We start from the raw sequence: 26,574 nt of genomic DNA, 5'->3' as shown, positions 1-26,574 counted from the left end.
ATGTGGCCTTGCTATTTCCTTTCTATTATGCCTACTAAAAATAAAATAAAAAAATATTCAGAATTAACATTAACTTCTGCTTTAATTCTGGAAGTTGCAAGTGAACTCATTTGTACAAATGTGTAGTTACTAGTAAATACACTGGTGCAGGGAAAGGAGCTCAGATGCATTTAAAATCTGTTTTTACTGGCTTTCCTTGCATCTTAAATCTTCCTTTAAATTAATCTTCTTATTCATACTTCATTTCAGGAGCACTCGTTCTTTTGGAAAGTGCAGGGTTTAAAGAATAATGCCAAGTAACTCTCTTGGCTCAAACCTGTAGGGTTTGGAGGGGAGATGCGTTTTTACAAAGACAAGAGAAAATCTTTTGTGTCGGAATGTATTCAGTTTGTTGTCTGTATGTTGTGTTGTGCAAAGGTAGGAAAATTAGGAAATGAAATAACTAGTGGAGTTTCATTGTTGATGTTGAGCAATGTTGATGTGTGCACTGGGGGGAGCTGAGGAGAGAAATTTAGAAGCTGTAAATGTGGGGGTGTTAATTTGGGTAGAATAGATCTAAAACTTTTAATTCAGAGTGCTCTTAATTTAAGGATAAAAAGGCATTTAAAAAAAAAAAAAGGCAGTTAATATGGTTAGGGTTTTTTTGTTTGTTTCCTGTCAGTAAGTGGTTCTGGATTCAGATCAGTTTTTGAGCGAGATACAGAACACAGTAATTATTTTTATGGAACAGGAGGAAAAGATTTTGATACGGTCTTTTCCAGGTTCTTTTCTTTTTAAAGTTACCTGTACTTCTAAGTCAACTCTGTTATTGCTGTTTTCAGCTTAACCTGTACAAGACTGACAGAATAGTTTCCTCTTGGGCATTGATTGCCCAAGTCTTCAGAAAAAAATTTGTTTTCTTGGTTAAGAAATTTGGTGGAAGTGAAATGTAGACCCATATGAAATGATTGTAAAGTTCCTGCATTTCTGGTAGAATTTGGTGTGGAAGAAGAGGTTTTCATTGGTGGCCAATTATTGGTGAAGACAATCTGAATTGGCTTGTTCTTGTTTTCCTTCTCACTGGCAATTCTAGAAATGGCAAACATAACATTTGTGGCTTATGCTTATACAGACAAAAGATAGCTCCCAACATTAAACACTTAGCAGCTATGCTGTGTACAGGTCTTTAGATTTAGGTTGTCTCTTAATCTTCAGATTTTGACCAAAAGATTGTTGTTATTATTTCAGAACTGAAGCTATAAGAGAAACAAAGTTAAGGGGAGGTGGGTGGCAGAAAAACACCTCTCTTGTAATGAAAAACTGCAGGTACAAAGTTCTGAGAACTTTCAGTTACAAGATTTTGTGTCGTGTCTTTGTGCAACTGGGAATTCTTTCAAATGGAAGCAGATTGTGGTAAAGGTCTAAATTACGACTTCTCTAATTCTCTGTCTACATTAAAAGCATGGTCTAGATTAAAGTGCTTCTTTTAAAATTTACAATGTCTATTAGGAAAAAGGCATGGGATACTGTATAGAAGTGTGCAATGCATTCATGAAGCACCATGTTTCCTATTCTCTATCAGCAGTAACAGCATTTATACTTACAGTTTTTAATAACCATTGTGACACCTGTGCCAGTCACCTGTCTGTCTCTGTATAACCATTCTTTCAGTACCATTTACATAGGAAACATGAAGTCTGTGTTTTAAGCATTTTTGAGATTGTTTTTATTTGGGTTACCCAATTAGAGAATTGGGGACTTATCAAAAATTAAATGGGCTATAAACCCCAGCAGAGCTCTTTCTCCTGTGCACATTGTGAGTTTTGCCTTTTGGACAGGAGGTTTAAGAACTAGAAATTGATGTGACAAGATAAGCTTGCCGTGCAGGGGAAAGTTCCTTATAAAGCAGATCTTTCTCCCTTACTGTTAAAAACGATTCTTGATTTACCATTTGTGGTTGCAAATTGCTAGGCAGGCATAAGAATTCATAAAATGTTGCTTTCCTGGAAGAGAGATTGGATGCAGAGGATCAGAGTTACTACTTTTTTACTGGGGAGTTGATGCTCTGATAGGTTAAATTTTTTAAAAGACTTCTTTTTTTTAAACACGCCCCACCCCTGACACCACCCCCCCACCCCCCCCATCCCCCAGTAGAAATATTGAGTTAAGATAGACGGGTAATTGTGTCTCTCTTCATATAGAAATCTGAATAAGTGTGGTCTGTTCACGATTTAAAACGCTGTTCCATAGCTATATATAGAGGTTGCCTTCGGGAGAGGAGTTTCACAAGTGGAGTATCGTCGACTAACTACAGCATGCTTGATATATTGCCACTGCGTTTTGTATAGATATTACTTCTCTGGAATACTTAACTGATAGAATAGGAACTTGTTTCAATGTTATGAGACCTGGAGGAGTCTCTTGTCTCTCATTTTGAACTGAATATGTTACCTTTTTAACAGATTAAAAAATCTAATCAGTTCAATTTAATTGTAGCATTTCTTGATACGCCAGGGAACATGGTACAGCCAGCTCCAAAGTTATTTGATTTGCTATTTCAAGCACTGTTCTTCCAGCAGGTCCTGAGCATGGTATTCTAACACTTCTTTTTTTTTTTTTTTTCTTCTTTTTGCTGAAGGAAAAAAAGAGAAGTTAATAAATATAGCTACTTAATGTAGCGAAAGGCAGAATTGATTTTCAGGAGACAAAATCTAATTATGAGTATCTTGGGGGGGGTTCTTCCTTTCTTTAGCATGCTACAAAAAATGGGATTGAGAATGTGTACAGGTCAAATACTAGTTTGTGCTCTCAGTTTTGATGTAGGGAAGGTGCAATAGCACAAGGATCCTAGATCTTGAGAGCAGGCAGTGTACTTTGGGCTCATTGTCTACTGTTCTCACCAGTTTAGGAAGAAGATGGATTTTCAGAGGAGTCCCGAACTTAATTGAGTTGAGGTTAGTCTCTATGCCTTTGGAACCTGGCAAGTACTGGCATAAGTTTGGTGAAGTAGCTTGATTGTTTGGAGGGTAGAAAATAATTATGTTTGAGGCATTCTTCCTCCCTGCTTGCCAAATCTCAGGCTGTAAAGCAGTGTCCTGCCCTGTCTATATTTCTGAGGGGAATATAAATATTGATGCTCAGAGCGTGGCTGTTTATTTTCTGGGTTTTTTTTGGTAGGATTTGAACAAAATTTAAACATAGGTTATTTCAGAATTCAAGTAATCTATTTCCAGGATTTAATAGATAGGAAAAAATGATGCTAATAAATTTCCGCTGAAGTAAGACATGGAGAAATTACTTCAAATGACAATAGCATACTCCACAGATATGAACCTGTATACTCTGAATTTGAAATTGACTTGAACTTAACTAAAGGCACTCACTAATTCCAGATGTGAGTGTTCTGCAGAGAGAAGTAGATGCTGCTTTAACTTCATACTTTGCCTTCTTTTGTGGTAATTTCTCCATAGAAACAAGCTCACAGTATGCACATGCTTAGTTTGCCTCTCATAAAAAATAGTACCAGGATTTTTCTCCAGCCAGTGGGGTGATCTGCCCAATGAACTCAGTGAATTTTGCCTTCAGCTAACATCAGCACTTGGTTTTTAGAAAGAGGACTTCTGTTTGTTCTAATTGGAAATAACTCAGTGAAGATAAATTGTGCTTACTTAGGATTTGACAGCATTCACTTTGATACTGTGCAAAAAGTTATTTCTATCATATGTATTTTGGAAGCTATGTCACTGAGTTATATCAGAACGAATGTGTTTGAGATGGTGTGGGAGGTTGTATGTCCCCTGCTGGCAGGTAAGCCCCCACATAGTCTGTCACTCTCCCCCAGTGGGATAGAGAAGAGGATCAGAAGACCAAAAGCAAGGAAAAGCCCCCAAACTTGTGGGTTGAGATAAAGACAGTTTAATAAGTGAAAGAAAAAACAAACAAACAAAAATCAAGTGATGCAAAAGCACCACCAGCAGACCGATTCCCAGTCCGTCTTCAGGCAACAAATACTTTGGAAAAAACCTGCCCTACAGTTTTATTACTGAGCATGACATTGTATGGTATGGAATCTCTTTGGTATTTCAGGTCAGCTGTCCCAGCTGTGTCCTCTCCCAACCTCTTGTGCACCCCCTTGCAGGGGTGGCAGAAGCCTTGATGCTGTGTAAGCACTCTTCAGCAGTAGCTAACACACTGGTATGTTATCAACACTGTTTTGGTCACCAGTGTAAAACACAGTACCATAGGGGCTGCTGTGAAGAAAATTAACTCTGTCCCAGCCAAACCCAGTACATTCTCTGCCCCTTATTCCGTATTATTTGCATCATGCTCAGGTGAAATCTTGCGGAGTTACTTTTATTTTGTCCTGTAATCTGTATTTTTGGAGTGTGGGGGATATCTGGTATTCTGATGGGAGCATCATACAATGACCTTGTCTATATTTAGGTTAGTATCATGAGACCTGAGCATGTCAAGCATTATACATCTCTGCTGAGAGATTTCATGGAGGACTTTGCATTTTTCCTTGCTACTGTTATGTCAAAGAAAACTGGCCTGCATTCATCAGCTCTGTAACTCAGGATCTCACGAAGCAAACAGGAGCGAGATCGGCTTCAGAACAGCAAAAAAGAGGAGCATTTTGAGCCTTAAACTACATTTGTATGAACACTCGAAACATTCTGTAGCTACTTAGTATTTAGGGTACGTATTCAAGTAGCATTTGCAGCCATATGTGAAAAAAAAATCACAGGACTGTTTTAATCCTTTCCACTCTAGACAAAGCAGGACACTTAGTGATAGGCTGTAGGCACTTAGGATGTAGGTAATGATTTGCTTGTAGCCTCTTGCTGAGCAAGAAGAGACCTGTTGCTGCTGCCTGGAGTTCTCACTTGGGACTTGACAGAGAATACTGGTTGTATGCCCCATAGAAAGCTTTGTAAATCCCTGGTTTTTAAGAGTTTTACAACACTGCCTATTTCTGGAGGGCTTATGCTTTGCTTTTAGTCTTTATTCAACACACCTGTTTCTACCTTTTTGTGTGTGTGTGTAAAGTCCAGTTAATGTGTTCAGTGTCATCCTTTATTTTAGCTGTTATTTCAGTGTACTGATGATAAGGAATTTTTGTAAAAAAACTTTTGGAGTAGAAGGTAAAAGCTCCCTGTTAAGGAGAACCTTTTTCAGGACCTCACTTGCATTTCTGTGAGCTGCTGTGGTAAGCCAGATGGACTTTTCATATCAGTTTTAGCATTATAAAGGCAGCAGTGAGTCAGAACAATGTGCAGAGACCATTCTTACACGAAACATGCTTACTCCACCTCACTTCTTTCATCTCTGACTTTCTTCAGGTTAGGGGATTAAGTGTCTGTATGAGAAAGTGAGAAGTATGCAGCAAATGACAAGTCTGACCACTAGCCCAAGTTTTGGATGGAAGGAAACAGTTTGAATTTTGGAGACTGGCAAGGGAAAAAATAGCCTGTAAGAATGCTTGCCTGTCTGCTCATGGGGGAGTTTGTTTGCAGTAACCTCACCTGAGTGATGGTTGGTAACAGCTGGCCTGTCAATTTTCAGGCAGAATAGGTGTAAGTTTGTTGGTTTTGATAAGTTAAATTCCTTGGAGAACTGTGACTATTTCGTTTTTAAAGCAATTATTATTGTCACTTTGCTTTTTTCTTTTCACCATCTTAAATGCTTTTTTCCCAGTCAAATTTAGAAGGTAAATCGGTGGTTTTCCTAATACAAACACGGTAAAAGAAATTTTTGAGGTTTTTTCTTTTCTTCCTTTTAAAGGGCTGACAAGATTGCATTTGTGTCAGCTGCAGTCATGGAAGTCTGTCTCGTAGAAGTACACAGCTACAGCAATCAGCTAGACAGAGGTCACTTCTTTGCCACTGGAAGAGAACAACCCCTCATTCTAGGAAGTGTCTTTTAAATGTGCACTTGTCAAATTTGAATGTATGAAAACTACGAATTGAGATGACAATGGAGTTGATCCATATATTTTACATTATATTGAGCTATCAACAATTATCAGCAATCTTTCAGTTAATTGCAGAGGGTTTTTGCTTTCTTACTGATCCTTTGCCTTTTTTAGGAATTACGTTAAAAAGTCACATGTATTTTTCATTCATTCAGGTTGAAGAGATAACTAGGGCATGTAATTAGAGATGAGCAGAGGTTGGAATAAACCTAGAAAAACAAGGGCTGTCTAGCTTAAAAAGATCTATTAGTATATAAGAATAATCTTTGTTTGTTCTCTGTAATAAGTTATTCCAGTTTTAGGTAATGTTACAGTAACTAGTCCTAAATATTTTTCTTAAAATGCAGATGTTAGTGTTTGTGAGTATTGTAAGCTTTAGAAAGTGTGCAGTAAACATAATCTCATCTTCCTGCTGTGTTGAAGAGGAAATTGCAGATGAAACCCCAGTCACCTGTGTGCTATGGTATTAAATACTTCTTCTGCTCCATGTTTTTGTTGTCCTTAGACACTTTTAAAGCTCCTGGAGCTGATGGTCATATTCTCACACCATCACATTGCATTCTCATGTTGCTTGTAAAAGTTGCTTCTCCTTTATCTCCACAGTACTTAGAATCTGTAAGCCTTTTTCACGGCCTCATACTGAGTGCTACAGTGTAATTTTACTGAAGTTTTGGAGACTTGAGGATTCGTGTCTTGCTTTAGGTATGCTTACATAGTTGTAATAGCTGATTTACCCAGGTTTACAGTTCATTTGTATTTTCAGCAAGAAATACAAGTGTAGAAGTAGCATGCCATTAATTCATTGCGAATACAAGTATTTGAGACTGAAGAAAATCTAGCAATGAGTGGGTGCTAAAGCGAATTCATCATTAATGTTGGGTCTTAATGGAAGAAAATAAGACTTTCCAATGGAGAAGTGTATAAGCAAATTTAATTTCTTGGATAGCTCATAGTTTCACTGTTTTTTATTCTTGCAAGTAGTGACAATTTAGGGATGTGGTGAAAGAAGGTTCTTACTTCAAAATGTGCTTGTATTTTAGAGGAATTCGTATGAAATGTACCAGGAGAGTGGAGGTGAGAACATTTCCCAAACTGATGTTCCTCCAGTTGAAATTTAGCTTTATATCTGTGTACAAAAGATAGTATTGTGGATGCTTTTTTAAAGTAACATGGAAGGAGTCCGTACGTAGTCCAAAAGAATAGTCTTGGTTATACAAAACACAGAGACAAGTCTGTCTTGTCCAGTTTTTCCAACACAATGTGAATGATTTGTGGATGTGCCAGGTGGCACCAGGTGACCTGTTGTGAGATTCAGCAGTTGGCGTTTGGGTTGAGAGCTGCACTGAGTTTGGAACTGGGTTGAAATGAACTTGTTGCTTAAGGCTTGTTTTCTTGTGGCTCTGTTGTTAAGACCTAGACAGTATCAATGGTGTTGGTACTGCCAGGAAACAAAACAAAACAAAAAAAAATAAGAAACTGGAGGCCCTGTGTTCCCTTCTGGCTGCAGGATGGTCATTTAAATGTAGCAGTAAATAGCCTTTTGATTGTAGGATGAGAGTCGGGACCCATGCCCATTTCTCCTGTTTCATTTGAGAAACTCTTTTAACTTCTAACTTAACAATAAAAGAGCAAAAGCATCATGCTATAGATAGGACATCTGAATGTGCAGCATGCTAAGAAAACCTTAGGATATGTCTCAATTTAAAGAGTACCATTTTTTTGCTTTGTGTCATGATGACTTAGCAGTGATACTGAAAAACGACTGTTTGAACTTCGAAAGAGTAAGTTTTTAAATGTGGGGGTCAATATTTTTTTATTTGTGTAATAAGTCTTCTCTGCTGCTCTTAAAACTCCTCAGTTTTCTGCCTGTTACGCTCTTTGTATTTCACTTAAAATTTGACTTAAAGTTAGATCTGCTTTGTCTGGATACAGATCGTGGACTTGCTTTTGTCCAGAGTGACATTCTGGAACCTTATCCTGTGGATGGCAGTGTATTGGCCCCTGTGAGGAAACTTGTGTCTTGATTTGGCTTTGGGGTTTTTTGTTTGGTTTTGTTGTTAGTGGTGGGGTGTATTCATACAACCCCCAAGCAAAGCCAACAGCTCCAGTCTTTACTGTAAAATCCTCCCATGTTCCCACCCCCACAGTGACAGCAAATCCTCTCATGAAGTGACCACATGGAGGCTTTGTGAAGCTTTGCTGGTTTATTTTAGTACTCTCTATTGATAATAAACCTCTTAAAGTATGTTTTTGCCTCTTGACTACTTTGGAATTGTTGGAGGGAAAAAGCTTCCATTAAAGATGATTTTTTCCACCACAATTTTATGTTCTTGTATTGTAGTTATCCTGTGTAATTGGTTGAAAAGTTCTGCTCATTCTGCTTATGAAAGCAAATACAACTTATGTAATGAATAACTTTTTACTAAATACTCAAGCTTTTTCTGCAGAAAAACGCTTTGAGGCAGTCCTGGTAGGAAATGTTAGTTGCACAGATCTAAAGAGCGTCTGTGTGTGTGTATTGTTTTAAAAATGTCTATTAACTAGCAAGATCAGAAAAAAATATAAAAGGCAATTTTGGTGTGTATGTAAGAATAAACTCCCTCCTTGTTAATTGTCCGTACATTACAATATAATTCTTGTTCCTCTAGATGACTGGATGGATATTTATTATATGTTTTCACTCTTGTGGCATTGAACAGAAGTTTATAAGGATGTTGCTAACAAATTCAATGGATTGCAGAATGCCTTTTCTTGCCCCATGAGCTTACTGTCCCGGAAGAAACCACATTCCTGTTTTGAGATCACAACATACTCTCCTTGACAGCATGGCTCTGAAAAAGGGATGGAAGTGGTAAAAATTTTGCTTTCATCTTGCCAGATTACAATGTAGCTGTGACATGACAATCACCTCTTAAATGTATGGTATAGCTGGCACTGAATGCTTGTGACAAATTCTATGTGAGTGTAGGTTGGCTCCTTGCAACTCACCTGATGCTTAATAATTTAAATGCCACGGTCTATCTCATCTTAAAAGAGGAAGCAAATAGTTTCAGGCTTCTTTTTTTTTTTTTTTTATTATTTATTTAGTGCAAAATTAATAGGGATTTTAGTCTCCTTGAGAAAGAATTTGCAGTGGATATTTTCGTGCTATAGGATCATAGAAATGTGATTTGGAGAAGACTGCTGGAGGTCACCATTTCCAGCCCTGTGCTCAGAGCAGGACCATCACCAACACAGACCAGGTCAGCCGTGACTTTGGTTGAGTTCTGGAAAACCTTGACAGGTTCTTCAGCCTCTTTGGGTAACCTGTTCCAGTGCTATAGGATGTCCTTGTGAAGAATTTTTCCCTAATGTCCAGCCTGACAGTTTTTGGTTGTTGGCCCATATTTTGTCTGCTATGACCAGGAAAAGTGTGGCCAATAAACGTAACTTTCTGCCATTCGTGTATTTATGGGATTTTTTTGGGGGTGGGTGGGTTGTGGATTATAGGATTTTTTTCTGGCCAAAACCATGTATTGGCTTAGCATCACCTCCTGTAGTTTTCAGCAAGTCTAGATATTATAAAACAGAGTTTAAACATGTGTGTATTTTTGCTTTGAAGAACAATGCATGCCTCCCTGTGTTTGGGCTTTATTCTTAAGTATGCTGGATGATTTCTTTCTTAATGTTGGTCTGTGAATCAGGAGGCTGAACATCCTGTGCATGTTTCTTAAATTGTATGAACTGTGATAAACTCTTAGTGGCACATCCTTTTCCATCAGGGGTTAGTCTGTCACTGTCAAAGGCTAAAAATATCTTGTATTTTCAAAAACAAAACAATCTTTCTAGGCTGATTTAAACAATGGCATTTTTTGTATGAAGTGGCAGGAGGTTTTTCAGTTTTCCGATTTATAATTTTACTGTAGGGATTCTGAACAGGATTATAGTTTATTGTTCTATCTTACATACAAATTCTAAAGAAACAGACACATTTTAACTGTGAGAGATGTTTTTGGAGCAAGCTTTTCCTTTGAGAAGTGATGTGGTTAGAAGTACTCTTTTCTTTCTTGCTGTGTCAGCTGTCTGTATGCAGTCATACTTTGCTGTTGAGAGTGATGGTAAGGTTTTAATTCTGATCGGGTCAGCTGGGAAAGTGAATTAAAAATACGTTTAAAGTTCATAGAAAGGGAGTTGGATTCACTGGGGCACCCATAATCGTCACTTGTGGTTTTCTGCACGTATTAGAGAAATCTTAATAGCTAAAAGAAGTCTAGTTGAAAAAAACTTAGAGACTCTTTGGAGTTCAAATGAGATGTGCTGAGGTGTTTTTGTTTTTTGGAGGTTTTTTTTTTGTTTGTGTTTTTACTTTTGGCAGTAGTAATCTAAGAACTGGCAAGTTCACGGTGCAGATATGTAGTAAAAGGAACATTCAGATAAAAGATTGTCTAGTGTTGTAAAATGATCTTTTCATTTAACTTTGTGCTTTAATGGGATTCTTAAAAGCAATAATTTTAAAATAAGCCTTTATTTTTTCTGTGCAAAATGCGTGTGTAATGCATGCTAGTGGTTTGTGTGGATTATCTAACTTTCATGATCTAAAATTAACTCGAATAGGTGCTAAGCTGTGAATTAGCAAGTCCTGTTGGTATAGTGTGTAGCTATTTTCTATCTGGGAGGAGAACTTGAAAAAAAAAAAGTTACTATCTTCAGAGTATAAAGATGTGTCCCCGAAAAGTGGTTATTTTCGTGCTTATTTGAATCTGATGTCATAATTCCATGAAGGATCACTGTGGATTGGAACTAAATGGAAGGCCAAGTTATTTTCAGGTTTGATGGACATAAGGTCTTGGAAATCGTGGCTTTTCTGTAAGTTTTTAAGTTACACTGGAAAAGTTTGTTCTATTGGGTGATACTGTTTGTGGAAGAACAACTCTTTTGCCCTATCTAGACCAGGAGAAAAAGTACTCATGGCGGGGGGGGGGCGGAAATCCCTCGTGAAGAAAACAAAAGCACTTTTTGTGGAGGTCGCTTAGGCATATGTTGTCTAATATAGCTTCTAAAAAAATCCTGAGTGATTCATGGCTTCTGTAGAACTGGAAAAGTTCTGTCCTTGTGACACATGGTCTGAACTTGATCTTCTGTTACTTTCTTTTCAACCCCTATCAGTGTCACCAGCTTCAGTATTCCTGGTCAGGTCTCATTATTGCCCCATCTTCTCTCTCCCAATGGGTTTGAGGGAGAAGAGGGGGAAGACAACTCTGACTTGAAGTAGTCCAGAGGATAGGTGTGCTTTTCACGTTCAGACCTTCTCATGAAACCCCTCTGACCGGGTATTCAAATGATGTTACTCCGTGATGCTGAGGGGACTCTGGTAGAGGACTTCACTATAGGATATCCACTCAGCTGGATTAGCTTTACATACACAACTTTCCAGTTTGTTACTTTTCTATTCTTTCAGTATTGGTTCCTTAAAAAAAGGAAAGTGGTGAAAGGCTGGTTCTGACCAGACTCCCTGTTTTATGGTCTTTGTCGTAACTTCCGATGTTACTAGTGGTTCGATCCCTGTAAAACTTAGGTCCTGGGAATCACCTTTTGGCTTAAAAAGAATAATACGTGATATAAATAAGGGAAGAAACAAACATTGTTTTATACTGGTGGGATTTCTGCTTTTAGAATATCTTTGAGATGGTGCAGTAATACTTTTGTCCTTTTCTTGTATTGTGTCCAGTTTTGGGCACCTCAATACAAGAGAGATATCGAGGTGCTGGAGCGGGTACAGAGGAGGGCAACGAAGCCGGTGAAGGGCCTGGAGAATAAGTCGTACGAAGAACGATTGAGGGAGCTGGGACTGTTTAGTTTGAGGAAGAGGAGACTGAGGGGTGACCTCATCACTCTCTATAACTACTTGAAAGGACATTGTAGAGGTTGGTGCTGGTCTCTTCTCACAAGCAAATAGTGATAGAACAAGAGGGAATGGCTTCAAGTTGCAACAGGGTAGGTTTAGACTAGACATTAGGAAGGAGTTCTTCACAGTAAGAGTGATCAGACACTGGAACGGGCTGCCCAGGGAGGTGGTTGAGTCACCATCCCTGAACGTGTTTAAGAGTCGTTTAGATGTGGTTTTGGGGGATATGGTGTAGGGAAGATGGTTGGACTTGATGATCCCAAGGGTTTTTTCCAACCTAGATGATTCTGTGATTCTTGCTGATTTTTTTCCTTTGTAAAATGATGTCTGGGAGAGTTACACTGTTTTTCTACATCTTAAGACTAATATCAGTAAATGATAACATCAAACTCTTGCAGGATACAAAGATGCAATATATATATATATATAGACATAATGAGTGAATAGCAAAAATTGCAGATTTTGTGCTTACCCATGAGTTTAGTTTAATTTTTTTAATGGAAAATAAAGTTTATTTAATCCTTATTGGAAAATGGAATAGAATATTTTGGAAGGTGATGAGGAATGTGGAAAAAAATCAGAAGCTCTTAAATAAGTACTTCTGAAGTTTTGGAATGGAATGGGAATTTGAGAGTAGGTAAGAATATTATGAATGTATATGAATATTTACTTTAGTTCTGGCAGGTAGCATAGTCTAGTAAAATTAATAAAACCTGTGACTTACTGCCAAGAGTTCTTGTTTATATGACTCTGGGAGTACTATACTCCCATGGGAGTAGTATACTCTTAATTTACTGTAGAAGTTGAAGAACTCTAATTAGAGTGTTGCTTACATGAGTGGGTTTTATTCCAGCTGTTGGGAGGTAGGTGTGGGATTTGATGGAGAACATAACACGAGTGGTGGAGTTCTGTGTTTCAGAAGTCGTATATCAGACTTAGAGAAGCATGGATTACTTTTTTTTCCCTCCAAAACTTACTGATTTGTGAGGCTGGTTAAGTCACTTAATTTATCTTTTATATGTGCTTATATAGATGGTTTCATTAATATGCATTATATGAGAGTTTGTATGGGTGTATGTACATACAACCCAGTTACCATGCTTGTTTTTCTAACATCGTTAATCTTTTTGGCCTCTAATAAGGAAAAATGTAAATCAAAATCTAAAAAGACAGTATAAAAAAATATTTGGGGTTTCTGCTAAGAAGCTGTTCATGCATTCAGTGTTTGTAACTTTGTTATTGATACAGTTCTGTTTCCAGTGCTCCATCGTTTCAATATTGCAATTGTGCCTAATCTGCCTACAAGTGCTAGCCCAAGATGCAAAAGGGAATTTAGCAGTGGTTGATTATAAAAATATTTTATGGAATGTGAAGCATGGTGGTTTTGACTGCTCAAAAATCATTTGTGTCAACCTCTCGCCTGAAGCTGAAGTGCATTAATAGCCTTCTACCACTTGAGTGGTGATGTGAAGCTCTGTGTGTAGCTTCTAAAATTGCTACCCTTTGCAGAGTTTCTGATTTCATCCTGGTATCTTGGATGTGGGCTGAATGCCATGACAATTTGCTATGTTAGGGATTTACTGGTACTATTAGGTAACACTGGAGAACACATTAGATACTGCATTGCGCAAAATGGCTCTCTTGTGTTTCTCTGGGGTGAAAGATGACTTCAGTTATTAACATCATTAGACAAATGTAAATTTTTTTTATTTAAATACTTTCTGTAAATAGATGATTTGGACTCTCTGAGCTAGTGGTTATAGAGCTGACTTTATTTCAGAGCCAGAGAGCAGGTCCTGGTAAGCTGTTTTCTCCCACACCAGCTTTTGTGATATACTTTGTTCCCTGTTTGTTTTGATCAAAAAGTAAGATCTGAAATTGAGTCAAGCTTTTTAAGAGTTCTATTTTTAACTTCTGGAGCATGCTGTGCTAGTAATACCACAACGGAGGTGTTTCTTAATAGGTTGGAGAGCGGAGAAGAAACAGTTTTGTATTTTTTTGTGTGGGTCAAAGAACTGCTAATGTGCTTGGATACCATAGTGATGAGTACTAAAAATATCCAAATATACGAGCCAACAACTGGAAATAAATTTATAAACACTAAATTCTTTCCATTTTCAAAGGCAGCAATTGAAACATTCTCTGCTCTCCCACCTCTGGCTCTGGACTCATAACTCTGCAGATCAGAAAACAAAATGGACATACTAACTCTGTCTTGTAATTTTCATGGGGTGCAGAGAGAAGTGCTCACCAAACTTTAAAGAGAAATGCGTTTCTGATTGTTTGTGTTTAAGCTTGTTAGTTGTTTGTAAACAGTGAACCCCTCTTCTGTTTTAATATTGTCTAGGAGTTAGCGCTCAGAAGACTGGGTAGCAAGACGGGTAGAAGCACTTAAAATAACTCTGCAATTCTTATGTCATATGGTATGCTTTGTTTAAACATGAAGACTGTGCTCAGTCATGCTGGAGGTTCAGTGGGTGCTCAGGGAGGCACCTTGGCATTGAACCAGCATCCCAAACCACCCTGTTGGGAATTGAGATGCCAAACTGATCTTTAGAATTACGGTGATCAAACCCCAAAACTTTACCAAGGAAGGATTTTCTGCGTGTGTTGTCGTCTTTTTGTTTTGAATGCTTTAGCATGTTTTATCTTGAATAACTACAGAAATTACCTCAAATATGCAAGTTGGAGTTTGGTTACAGTTCTGTTCTCTACAGTGGATCAAGTCTTTTAACCTGAGACTTTTTATCATTTGCAGCAGGTGTTGTGTTTCATACCAGGGAGGATGGATGTATAAGCTAGCAAAAGAACTTTTGGTCTCTCAGGATGACAAACATTCTTTTAAAGCACTTATTATAATGAATAGCTTAGGTTTTCTTGCTCTTATTATTTAGTTGTATTTGTCACTTTAATTAGTGTGCTAATGCATAAAACTTTCTAAATCATGGTAACATCAGGGCACTAAACTTGATCTTCTCTCTGGCATAGGCAGAGGGGGGAGAAAGAACTTTTTTAGATACGAATTGCTGGTGAAAGAATGGAGAAGTAATAAACTGCTGTTAATGTTTTTCTTCAGAAATAATTTGCAAAGCTAAATATTTTCATTAGGAAAAGCTGGGATAAAAGACTGGGCTAGGCATTATGCATTTCTCTCCTAATTTGGTATCTGTTTAAGCGTTGGTTATAGTTAAAATCAGATTTTTCAGCCAGCCTTTTCAAAGCACACAAATGGCTTTCAATTTTCAGAATATTTCTAAAAAAACAGTGACATAGAGGTTCAGATGAATAGTATATAACTATCATTACTTTATAGACGGGCGTCAGTAGCAGGTGAAGAAACGCTAATAAGCATTAAGATCTGCATATATATTCCAGGAAAACTTAAGAGTAATATTACTCAGATGGTAACATGCATAGGTTGTTGGGGTTTCTTCTTCAGACTTCAAAATTATCTTTTGTAGCTTCTTTGATGGTGGACATATAAGGAAGTATGGCTCCCTTCTGAAGGGGAGGCTTGTTTTTTAGAGTACAGAAATCCTCCTAAGAGTGTGAGATTTAGTTCTAAATATAGCCTCTGAATTAACACTGCTAATTTTACCAGTGTATTATTCACATTTGCTCAAACTATCAACTGTCCTCCAAAAAAAGCAAAATTAAGTCCTCGGAGTGTGTGTGGGGAAGGTGGAGGTCTCGGAGGGAGGGTTGTTTGTGGGCATTACAGAAATGTCAATCCCTCTCCTTTGTTTTATGTTGTAGAGAAATTACGTATTAGAAATGGAACAACATTGTTATCTGTCTTAGTATCATGGCTTCACGGGTGTGTTAGAAAAAAAGAAAATACTAGAAGCTAGAGTCAAAATGGTGAAAGCCAGACGATGCAGGAAGAAAGGTGTGGGGAAAGTTGAGGTTTTTCCACGTCTGTTTATTATATTATAATCAGTTTTGTAGGATGGAATTCAGTAACTTCTTCTTGCCACTGGTGCTTTCAGAAATGTTCCTGTTAGTAACAGCAATGTCAAATTCCTTTGCCAAGTATCAAGTTTTTGGTTGCTGTAGGAAAATGTTGAGAATTCCAGGTGGGTCTTACCCTCCTTTCCCCCCACTTTATTCCTTCTTTTAGTTTCAGTTGAATTTGCAAAGTTTAAAATCTATACGTTATACCAGGGTAGCCAGTATGGCTCAGTGTAGAGAGCAGTGGGGGGAAGCAGGTAAGGTTTATGAAGTGACATCAGGCTTGTTGTTGTAACACTTTGCCTCCTGTTCTTCATCTGGGAAATAAGGATAACGATAGTTAATTTTTAAAGTATAAAAAGTCACTTCTTCTGTAGGATATAGAGCTATGCTCAAATCCAATTTAAGGTTAATCCTCTGGGACCTGAGCTGGGTTCCAGATGGTGACCTACATGAGGAGTAGGCTGTGGATCTTTTATCAGAGACCTAAGGTGTCCAAGAAATATTAATGGAAGGAGAGAGTCTGATGAGAGTAAATGAAAAGTAGAGTAACAAAGCGAATAATTTAAAAGTTAGAAACTAGAGAGCTACATTTAGTTGTGCAATATTGTATTTTGCTCTTCTGTGTATTTATTTTATGGGTTTTTTTAATGGTGGTGTTGGGGTTTTTTTAAACATCTTGCTTTTTCCCAAGTCTTGGTACGTAATTAGTTGCACCAGGACTGCTAGGTCCTCAGCAGACCTATTCCAGTTTGAATATAAGCTACTGGTAACATACTATTCTGGTACAGTTTGGGGTTCAGCTTCTGAAGGGGAGAGAGACTTCCCCGGTGAACTAAATTATTCTTGAGGCAGCAGTTGAATCTTTGGGATTCCTGGGGATGATTTCTGGCCCTTGGAAGGGATTACTGCTTGATGCAGGCTGTTGCCAAAGTGTATTAAATAAATTGCTTGTGGTACTTGAACCACTCCAAGCAGTAGGTAGCAGTGGCGGTGCTGCGGCAAGCCGGCTGTGTCTCTCGACCTGGCCTGACCTTTGCAGCAGAAGGAAGGAGGAAGGAGATAGACACAGCCAGCCTTGCTATGAAGCAGCGTGAAAGCCATCGAGCAGTGTCCTCCTGCCTCGCTGAGCCCGTAGCAGCCTCACTGCTGTGGCTGTTCACAGCACCTGCTTCTGCCTGTGAAAGGATTTCTTTTTCCATCTGGATAAAAGCTCGTGCACATGTGCTTTCATTGTACAGAAGCCTGCGTGTGTGATACTTGAAAGGGTCAGCCATTAAAGGATTACCAAGCATTGGAACAGGCTGCCCAGGGAAGTGGTTGAGTCACCATCCCTGGAGGTATTTAAAAGAGTGTAGAGGTGGCTCTTAGGGACATGGTTTAGTGGTGGACTTCGCAGTGTTAGGTTAATGGTTGGACTCAATGATCCGAAGGGTCTTTTCCAACCTAAATGATTCTGTTTTAAGGTTATGAGTTTGAGCTGGGGCAATGAGTGAGAATGCAGAGGTAAACTGGGAGGCTGACTGCTGTGTGTGAGGCTCAACTGGGGGAAATCAGTGGAGGAGATAGGGTTGGTGTATGAGGTTGAGAGAGAAAATGAAGACGTAGGTATGTCTCCTCTTCCACACTTGCGTAGCATGGTATAAAGCTTTTTATAACAGCTTTTCCTGTTAGAAAGAGCTGTTCTTGGTGGGCCATGAACCAATATGAGATCCACGGCTTCGTGGTGTGCAGAACCAATACCAGATGAATCTAAGTAAGACACTTTTAAGCTAAAGACCATCTTAGTAGGAGGCAGGATTAAACTTTCAGTAATGGATAATGATCTCAAAACCAGCCAGAAACTCCAGTCTCCGTGTAAGTTGACAGTGGGATTTAACATTCTAAAGTTACTTGACATTAAATTATAGGTTCTATTTCTGCCTGTAAGGGATTGATACACACCTTGGTCAGTAAGAGTTTTAACTGCATGGAATGATAGTGCTCTGTGGGAACCCTCATATTTTGCTCTGGTCCCTTGGGTTAGAGGAAGTGTCTCCTCTTAACTCTCCTCATGTGAGCCTCCTCACACGCACCTCCTTTTCCTTTCATGACTTAGGTGAGGTGGTTTCACTGCTGGAAGGCATCGGTCTCAATAATCTGGGAATGCTGGTGTTGGAGATGGCACCTGGAGTAAGTCAGAGAGTTGGGATAATACAAATAAATTTCCTTTGGAGCCTGAGAAAGTACAACTTCTGCCTGACTTGGTGTAGGAAAGTGGAGGGGTAGGTATGTTCCTGCTGCTTGATGTTCTCTTACAGAGAACAAAAATACCTAGAATTTTCTCCCTCTGGAGGGCAGGGGTGAATTTCTGTTCTGATGGGCCAAGTTACTCCCATTTTTTTTGGAGTAATTTCTAGCTGGGGATGAAGAAGTAATGCCAGCAAGAGGGAGTATCTGGTGACTATTAAAGTAGGTGGTATTTGTGGCATGGGTATCTTGCAGATTCAGAAAGGAAGGAGATATATTGTGACATCCATAGTTTTTTTGTTTTTCTTTTTTGCTTTAGCCATTACTTTTAATGAAGGTCCTAGGGGAGTATTTGATTTCTGCATGTCTTTACCGTTAAGTGCTTGTTGTTGGAAAATGGAATTGGAAGCTGTAGATGGCCTTCATAAAAAGGCAAATGGAAGTTAAGATTTAGACTTTTAAAAAAAGAACCAACCACAAAGGAAAAAAAAAATCCCTGTGGCAGTATAAGTTTTCACTCATACTTTTATTTCAACAGAATGAAGTTGCCTGATTACATGACTGCTGTTCTGGAATATTGCTTTATCCTCTTATCTGGGGGAAAAAAATAGAACCTGATAATCTAAAAATCGTTCTACTTAGTTATATAACTACTTCTTAAAAATAGCTCCAGATTGCCAGAAAAGAAAGATGCCGCAGGGTACAAAATTTCAGTTTTGTTCAGCTTCTGTTCTTTTACATAGAACATCCACACTTTCCACATAATAGTTTTTTACTCTTTAGTGGTGCCAGTTGCATGTTACTCACCTGTATTCATACAGCAGCTTATGAACATCCTGTAGCACAGGTCTCTATCAGACGCTACGTATGTACAGCAGTAATAATAACACCAAAGCTGTATGCTGAAGAGCTGGTTGGCAGAGAGGCAGTCAAAGATCATTGAAGGTGGGGTATCCCTTTGTGTGTTTCACAGCTAACTGCTGTGAAAGTTTAACTTTGAAAATGATTGCCGAGAGCATCCTTTATTATGTTGTGTTTCTAGAAATCACCATTATATTTGACTGTGAATGTATGATATCCTTGGGATAAGGATGTGTAAATCAAAAGGTTTATTGTATGCTGGTAAAATGAGTTAATTCTTTTAAGACATACTTCTATCTTAACATGCTCAGTTTTCGCATCTAAAAGGATTTTATGTAACTTATGTTAGCCTTTGTCATTATAGATTAATTTAGCAGATGGCCGTTGCAACCTTGGACCAATAGCACTTATTTATAACTTGTTTCTAGTGACTGATATAGAACAAAAATTTGCTCTTGGGTTTACCTGCTGTTTACTTTAGGCTCTCTGATTAGATGCAGTCTGAGAAATCTTTTCTGCTTCAATTAAATACCCCATAGTATTTGCCTTGTGCTTTTAATGAATCTGTACTTTCACATTTCTCTGACATTGGCATCTGGAATAATTGAGTACAGTAAGGAAAACAGAACAGAATCTTGCAGTAGTCAACTCTTCAGCAGAGAAAAATAATTACAGCATAATCTTTTCCTGTAAAATTATTTCACCTGCTGCTTTTTGAGCTGTGTGCTACTGCGTTAAAGCTGTCCTTGTTGCACAAGACTGATACACGTGACTTCATTTTGGAGTGGCAGCATCCCACCTCTATACAGTGCTATCCTTCTTTACAATCTCCTGTTAAATCATATTCCAAATATTGGCTTCATGTGTGCAAGGTAATTTGACCCAGATCTGGCTCAGGAGTAGGAATTTATTAGATTTGTTTGAAGAAGTTTCTCTTCTGGACTTGTAGATTCCTTGTCTGAGTAGTATTAGCCTAGATACTGCTAGGCAAGTTGTCACTTTACAAAAATATTAGTAGGCAGTCCTATTTTGTATTAAATCTTACAATATCAGTTATCTTAAGATTCCTTAAGCAGGATGGCTGTACTTGGTGTGTAGGTGATATGTTGGGGGCTTAGAAGTTTTCAGGTAAGGTTTTTAAATAGCTGAATTGTAGTGGTGTGTATCTGACCTGAGAATGGCTTCAGAGATTTTCTTCTAGGTATGATAAACATAGTTGGCCCTAGTGATTTAAAAAGCATAGTACAGGAAAATGTAAATGGTAGGAGACATTTGTTAACTTTATATTGGAGGATTTCTTTCTTCTCCCCCTTCTTCAGAACCAAGTGTCTGCTATGCTCTCTCCCTGTGTTTAGGTTTTTATTAAGACCAAAATTAATTCTGTTATTTTCTATGCCAGATATGCAGGAACAAAATAGTTCAGAAGGGTAACACAGGATAGTAAGAAAGCCATATGAAATGCTCTTCTTTTTTTATTCCATCTGCTGCTATTATGTGGTAGAAATCTTGTAGCATGTTTTTAAAATACAATTTTTTCAATTCTCTGATTTATGTGGTTTGGGAAGTATTGGATCAAGTATTGAAATGTCATGCCTATTAGAAAAGTGCTTTAGGGAGCTTTGTGATGGGCCCCCAAAGAAGTTATTAAGATATCTGAAAATCAAAATTTGATGTTCAATCTTGATGCTGTTCAAAGGAAAACCAGTAGCAACTAGCTATATTTTTTTTTCTCCTATCTCTTTTTCAAGTTTTCAATGAGAGCAGTCTTAAGCATTGAAAGACTCTGGTGACACGCAAGCCATGTTTAAGAGTGTTTGTAATGTTCAAATAAATACTAGCTCAATGAAGTGATAACTGAGTAATGCTGAAAAGAGAGCACTTCTAATTCTGAATTAGGCATTTGCTTACCATGACTGTATGGAAGGGGAAAATCTGCTGCTTGGATGAAGTAGTTTTTGGGAGGATTTGGCCAGATGGAGCTTATTCCTGTGACTATAAAAGAAGTAATATCTTCTAAGTTTGATGGTGTTTTCTGGATTCTCTCCTATTTTCAGTGAAATTTCAGAATTTCATGCTTTTTGTCTTGTGAGGAGATGTTTCAGAATGCAGCCTGGCTGTCTTTCCAGCTGAGCCTGCAGTCAAGGCAGACCGAAGCAATATGCTCTAAGAAGAAGTGTGAATTTTCTCATATGTTTCAGCAAGCGTTAATGGGAAGACTAATTAGGACAACTTGAAGCCAAAATTGCTGTGTTTCACTTTAAGACAAATTATCAGAGACATCCATCAGCTGTAGTTGGATGTATGTGGCATTCCAAGTTTAAATCTGCTTGAAGAATTTAGAATCAGAAGTGAGGAAAAGAAATTTAAGTCTAAGTCAGGGCTTAAATTTAGAGTAGGACAAAAAAAAAATAGAAATCTACAACATATAAATAACTCTGTACTCTAATAAAAACAGGTGAAGGAGATCATATACTTCTAATTATTATTGTTTTTAATTCTAATTTGAAGACTGCATGTAGATCACGTTAAATCGTGGAAATGCTAGAAGATAAAGACTGGAAATACTATATTAAATACTACTATAATTTTTTTGGTACTGAACTGTATTTAACTTTAAAGACACATGTATACAGATAGGGTTTTTTCTCTTACCTTTCTGTTGCAGATGTGGTGTTTCTACTCGTAGAAGTCTATATAGCCTAAAAAAGATAGGTCCCCACAGTCAGTTCTTTTTGAATCGTAATATACTCTTATTTTCTCTGGATATAAACAAGCTTGTGGCTGCTTCCTTCCCCGGACTGACTTTGTGATGTGTCAGATTCAGCTTCTGGGTAAGGTACAGTACAGTAGTTTGCTTGCTTGAATGTTATAAAGGCAGTAGCCTCAGGCTAAGGAGTTACCTGTAAAACAAGAGGTGCTTTTCCTTTCACTGTGTGTTTTCCTCCCTATTCTCCCTGGGAGAGTAGGAGGAGAGCAGGAGTCTCTCCCTGCTCTTCTGCTGCATCCTTCCAAAAGCAGGACTCTAACCCTGTGCTTTCCATCTCATAATAGATATGTTCGAGACTCCAGCTCCATCATGTCATATCCCTCTTTCACCTTCTTGTCACTGCTTTGATGTCCTCAGCCAGAGGTGATGGAGTACCTTTGCTTCTGTTGCAGAGCAGGGATGGAAGCTGGCAGCCCCTGCTACACAGCGTAGCAAGATGTACCTGGTCTGTAGTGGCTCTCTATGCAAGGGTCTGCTGTGCCATGAGAGGAGATAGGAAGGCAGAGCTGAGAGAAGCTGGCACTGCAGCTGGCACAGGCAGATTGGTTACATGTGGTGGGCATAGCACCCTTTTGGGAACCTGTAGTATTGCATGTCGCTGTCTCTGCTGCTGCAATAGCTGTGGGCACAAGTGTGTTTGATCAGAATACTGTGATTCCTTCCACTTGAAATGGGTTGTGTGGTCTTCTGTATTCCCCTTTAATGTGTCCCACCTCTTGAGCTGTATAAAGACAGAGAAAACAGCCAAGGAAAATGTTTCTTTCTGCAGTATAAAATTAAGAAATAATTTCAGGGAGGAGGGGGCAGGTCTTTCATCATGCATGTAAAATCTGGTACCTCACATTTACTAGCAACATGATCTGTCAGGTAACAAGCTGGTGGTATTCTACTCTCTATTTCACTTCTCTAATGTGAGCATCCTATGTGTATTTTATGGCCATCATCGGCACCCTATGAATAAGTCTTAAGCTGTTGGTCCATTTCAACCAGCTCTGACAGTTTTGTCAAGTCTTAAAGATAGCTACATTCTGTAATTACTGTGAAAGCAGGTGGCTGGGTAGAGACAAGAGACAACTTAGGCTTTCAAACAGGAGGGTACATGGTGGGGCAGTGACTCATTAGGAGGCAGGAAGGCTTCAACAAGAATTTCCACCTTCTCAGGAGCCCTGGCTTCTTTAGGAGCCAGATGACAAGTATGTAATGAACAGGTATCAGTCAAGGAACTGTTGATTATTTTGCGAGTTATAATGCATTTTTCTCATGAGAAGAATGGCTGTAGGTTTGTGTTATTGTGTTATGCTGCAAGTACAAGGAGTGAGGAAGTCCAGTCCCAAACAGGGAGGAGTATTGAAGTAAGGATATCTTTATTTGGATACATAGAAAAAGAAGTGCTGCCATTTTTAAAAGTTGTTGCACCCTTGGAAGCTCTCTTCTTTTTCCTATCAGTGGCATGGTGTATTGAGTCAAATATATGCTTTGAAAGTGTGCCCAATTAATAATGTATTCTGGATTTCGCCAAATCACATTAACCCAGTGTAGCCATCAAGCTGGGTGTGCCAGTCGCACTTCTAGAGCAATGTTTGTTTTTTTTTTTCTTTTTAATTCTTCCACTATGAACTCTTGCACCAGCTGACAAATCCCAAAGAAATAAGTTCTTTCTAGGTTAGGATGAGAGAAATAAGAAGAGTGTATTTGTTTTGGTCTTGACAAAAAGGACCCCAAAAGAATCCTTTAATTAGAGTAATTTCATTCTGCCTATCTGCTGTGAACTTAACGAGCAATATGAGCTTGCTAAGGTGCAGCCATGGGAGATGATCCTCTAATGAGAGGATTAGGTGTTTATTTCTGGTTGTCCACAGCCTGTGATGCTAAGCACGTGTCGCTGGGCGTGCGAGAGCTCCCAGCTAGTCCCCAGTAACCTCTTCTTCACCTCTCTCATCTTTGCCTTTCCATCCCCTCCTGAATATCACCTCGCTGATTTCTCTGTTCTTGATAATTTCTGCTTGGGATAGTTTTCATAAATTATATTACATTCAGGTTCTGTGTGGTATTGTATTAGTGGGTCTAAATAACACAAAACCTAAATGGAACATGAATTTTTTCAGAATCTTGTTTTTTAGTAAATCACCTGAGGAAGGGTCATGGTTTAACCCCACTGGCAGCTAGGCACCAGGCAGCCATTCACTCATTCCTCCCCTACCCCCGGTGGGATGGGGAGAGAATTGGAAGTGTAAAAGTGAGAAAACTTGTGGGTTGAGGTAAAAAACAGTTTAATAATTGAAAAAAAAAAAAAATTGTAAGGAAAAGGAAAATTACAAGGAGAGAGAAATAAAACTCAAGGAAGACAAGTGATGCAAATGGAAACAGTTGCTCACCAGCACCCGCCTGATGCCCAGCCAGTCCCTGAGCAGCGGCCCCTCTCCAACCTCCCCCCTAATTTTATTGCTGAGCATGACCTCATATGGTATGGAATATCCCTTTGGTCAGTTGGGGTCAGCTGTCCCAGCTGTGTCCCCCACCAACTTCTTGTGCCCCCCCAGCCTAGTCACTGATGGGGCGCTGTGAGGAGCAGAAAGGGCCTTGGCTGTGTGTAAGCCCTGCTCAGCAGTAACTAAAACATCCCTGTGTTACGAACACTGTCTCCAGCACAAATCCAAAACACAGCCCCATACAAGCTGCTATGAATGACATTAACTCTGTCCCAGCCAAAACCAGCACAGGAAGCATAGTTTGAAATAGTTCTGTCCAAGAGGCCATCATTAAACTGGCTTGTCTCCAGCACTGCCATTTTACAAAATGCATTTAGTGAATTCTTCTGTCTTTAAAAAATGAGAAGAGGGGTGATGGAAGAGGAACCAATCCTGGGGCTCCTGAATTGTGTTACCTCTACCCTTTATGATACAGAAGCTACTTAATGTTACGTCAGGTGGGGGAGAAATCCAGTCTGCCATCTTAAAGCTGGGGAATGAACGCTGCCTTCTGCTCACAGCCTGAGAATTGTGTCTGGAGCTGCTGTTGCCACCACTTAGTACAGTTCTCTTTTTGTGATGATAGTACCAGAGCAAAATAAATTTGAAAATCTCTCATTTTAATAGGTTTCCATTCTCATAATCTTAAATGGTTTAGAAGACCCTATTTTGTCAAGAAATGTTTCCTTCTATTTTTGCATTTCACCTTGAATTTGATGTTTTGTCCTCTGGGCACTAATGTTAATATGAGTTCTGTATTGTATTGTACTTATTTACATAATAAATCTCTCTTCTCAGATCATTCAACTTCAAGTGGTACATCCTCGTTTAAGCCCAGCCGGTCACTGGTTTCTATTCCCACTGCCCATGTGATGCCGTCTAATGCCAGCTCTTCACTTTCCAAACACAGGGAAGCTTTCAAGTCTGATGGCTCAAAATGGAGTACAAGCTTTGTACGGTCGGGAGGAGGCAGAAATCAGGGTGCCCTGGACAATTCCCTTGACATGAAAGATGCAAGACCTGTAAGAAAATGGTCCTCCTTGTCTAAACTCAGCTCACCAAATACCTTCAGCCAAGATGGTAGTAGTCATTCAGTGGACTCCAGGGCTAGTACAGACAAAGCTGCGTCACCACAATTAAGGACAAATGGGCCAAGTTGTTTGCATGATAGCATGGAGTTGCTAAAAATTGAGGACAAAGAAATGGGGAAAAAACGTTCTTCTCTACTGGACTGCAAATACAAATTTGAAACGTGCAGCAAAGACGATTTTGTTTCAGATTCCTCAAGTAGGAGACATGCCTTAGACTTGACCTACAGTGCCTTACCTGAAAGCAAACCCACAGCAGCCGGCTGTGAAGCTTTTGGACAGAGATACGCAACTCTGGGACAACAGGCTGTGAGCGGAGCTCCCATACAGCCAGCAGTGAGGACTCAGATGTGGCTTAAAGAACAGTTACGTGCAAACCCCCTGGACTGCAGGGCCGCCGAGGAGCCCTACGGCATAGCTGCGTGGCATGTGCAGCAACTGGAGGATTTTAGAGTGGGAGGTGAACAGCCTGTGCAGGTAAGGCTAAAGCTTCGTGTTTGCTGCCATCATGTGGCATCATGTGTTACACCTGAGGAGTAACATCAGGCACTTTTCAATAAAATAGGAAAGGGAAGTAGTCCTCTTAACGAGGTGATGGTGGTTTTAAACTTTGATTGGGGCTGCCGCTGCTTGCTTCTCAATATTGCCTGAGTGCCAACAGGTTTTTCTGACATTGCCTTACAGTTTACTCTGATGCAGTGTGCCTGTCTACATGAGACTCGCGTCTCTTTTACTGAAGTTGGACAGAGTGAGAAGTTCATCAAATAACACTTTCAGTAACTCTTAAAAGAGGGTTTTTGGTCACGGTGTAGTGGGGGATTGTGAATGTATTCTGATCTGAATGGATTTACAAAGAAGCTGCATTTATGCTTTCATTGAAAGAGGAATGACTCCTGCATACTGCACAGATTAATACTCAGTATCCCTATGCCTAGGACTTAAAAAACTGAATTCAGTTTGGTATTACTCCTTATATTTTAACTAATTAGAATTAATAATAGTCAATCTTATTTATTTAAATAAAATAATACATAGTTTTTATGTGTCATGTTTGAAGTATTTTCATGTAGAAAACATCAAATGTCGTTTTAAGAGACAAATAACCCTTTCTAACATGACAATTTGCAATCTTTGTTTCCAGCTCTTACCCTAATGGGAAAAGGTAGCTTGTGAAGGAAGGCAGTATTTAAAATCTAAATGTTCAAGTTTACCTATATAGGTAAATTTAACTTGCCGAAAAAATCCCAAGGGGATTACAATATGTAGATTTTCCTAAAAGGCAGTTTAAGGTTAGAGTAGGATATTAGCTGAGTAGAGGTAATCTAGCTGTATGTGCAAATATCTGTTTTCTCCAGCATGAAGATATATGAAGC

At 38.9% G+C, this 26,574-nt stretch overlaps 1 protein-coding gene across 1 annotated transcript in view; it reads left to right on the top strand.

The window, feature by feature from the left end:
• CEP85L (centrosomal protein 85L) overlaps window positions 1-26,574 on the top strand; it is a 148,071-nt gene that overhangs the window by 50,332 nt on the left and 71,165 nt on the right. Inside the window, exon 3 of the mRNA XM_074150099.1 lies at window positions 24,912-25,678. Within this exon, the coding sequence (XP_074006200.1) occupies window positions 24,912-25,678 (767 nt within the window). The remainder of the gene's footprint in view (window positions 1-24,911; window positions 25,679-26,574) is intronic.

This window comes from Numenius arquata, chromosome 7, assembly GCF_964106895.1.
Source record: "Numenius arquata chromosome 7, bNumArq3.hap1.1, whole genome shotgun sequence".
NCBI lineage: Eukaryota > Metazoa > Chordata > Aves > Charadriiformes > Scolopacidae > Numenius > Numenius arquata.
The sequence above is the reverse complement of the archived record's forward strand: the minus strand, read 5'-3'. Positions and strand labels throughout refer to the sequence as shown.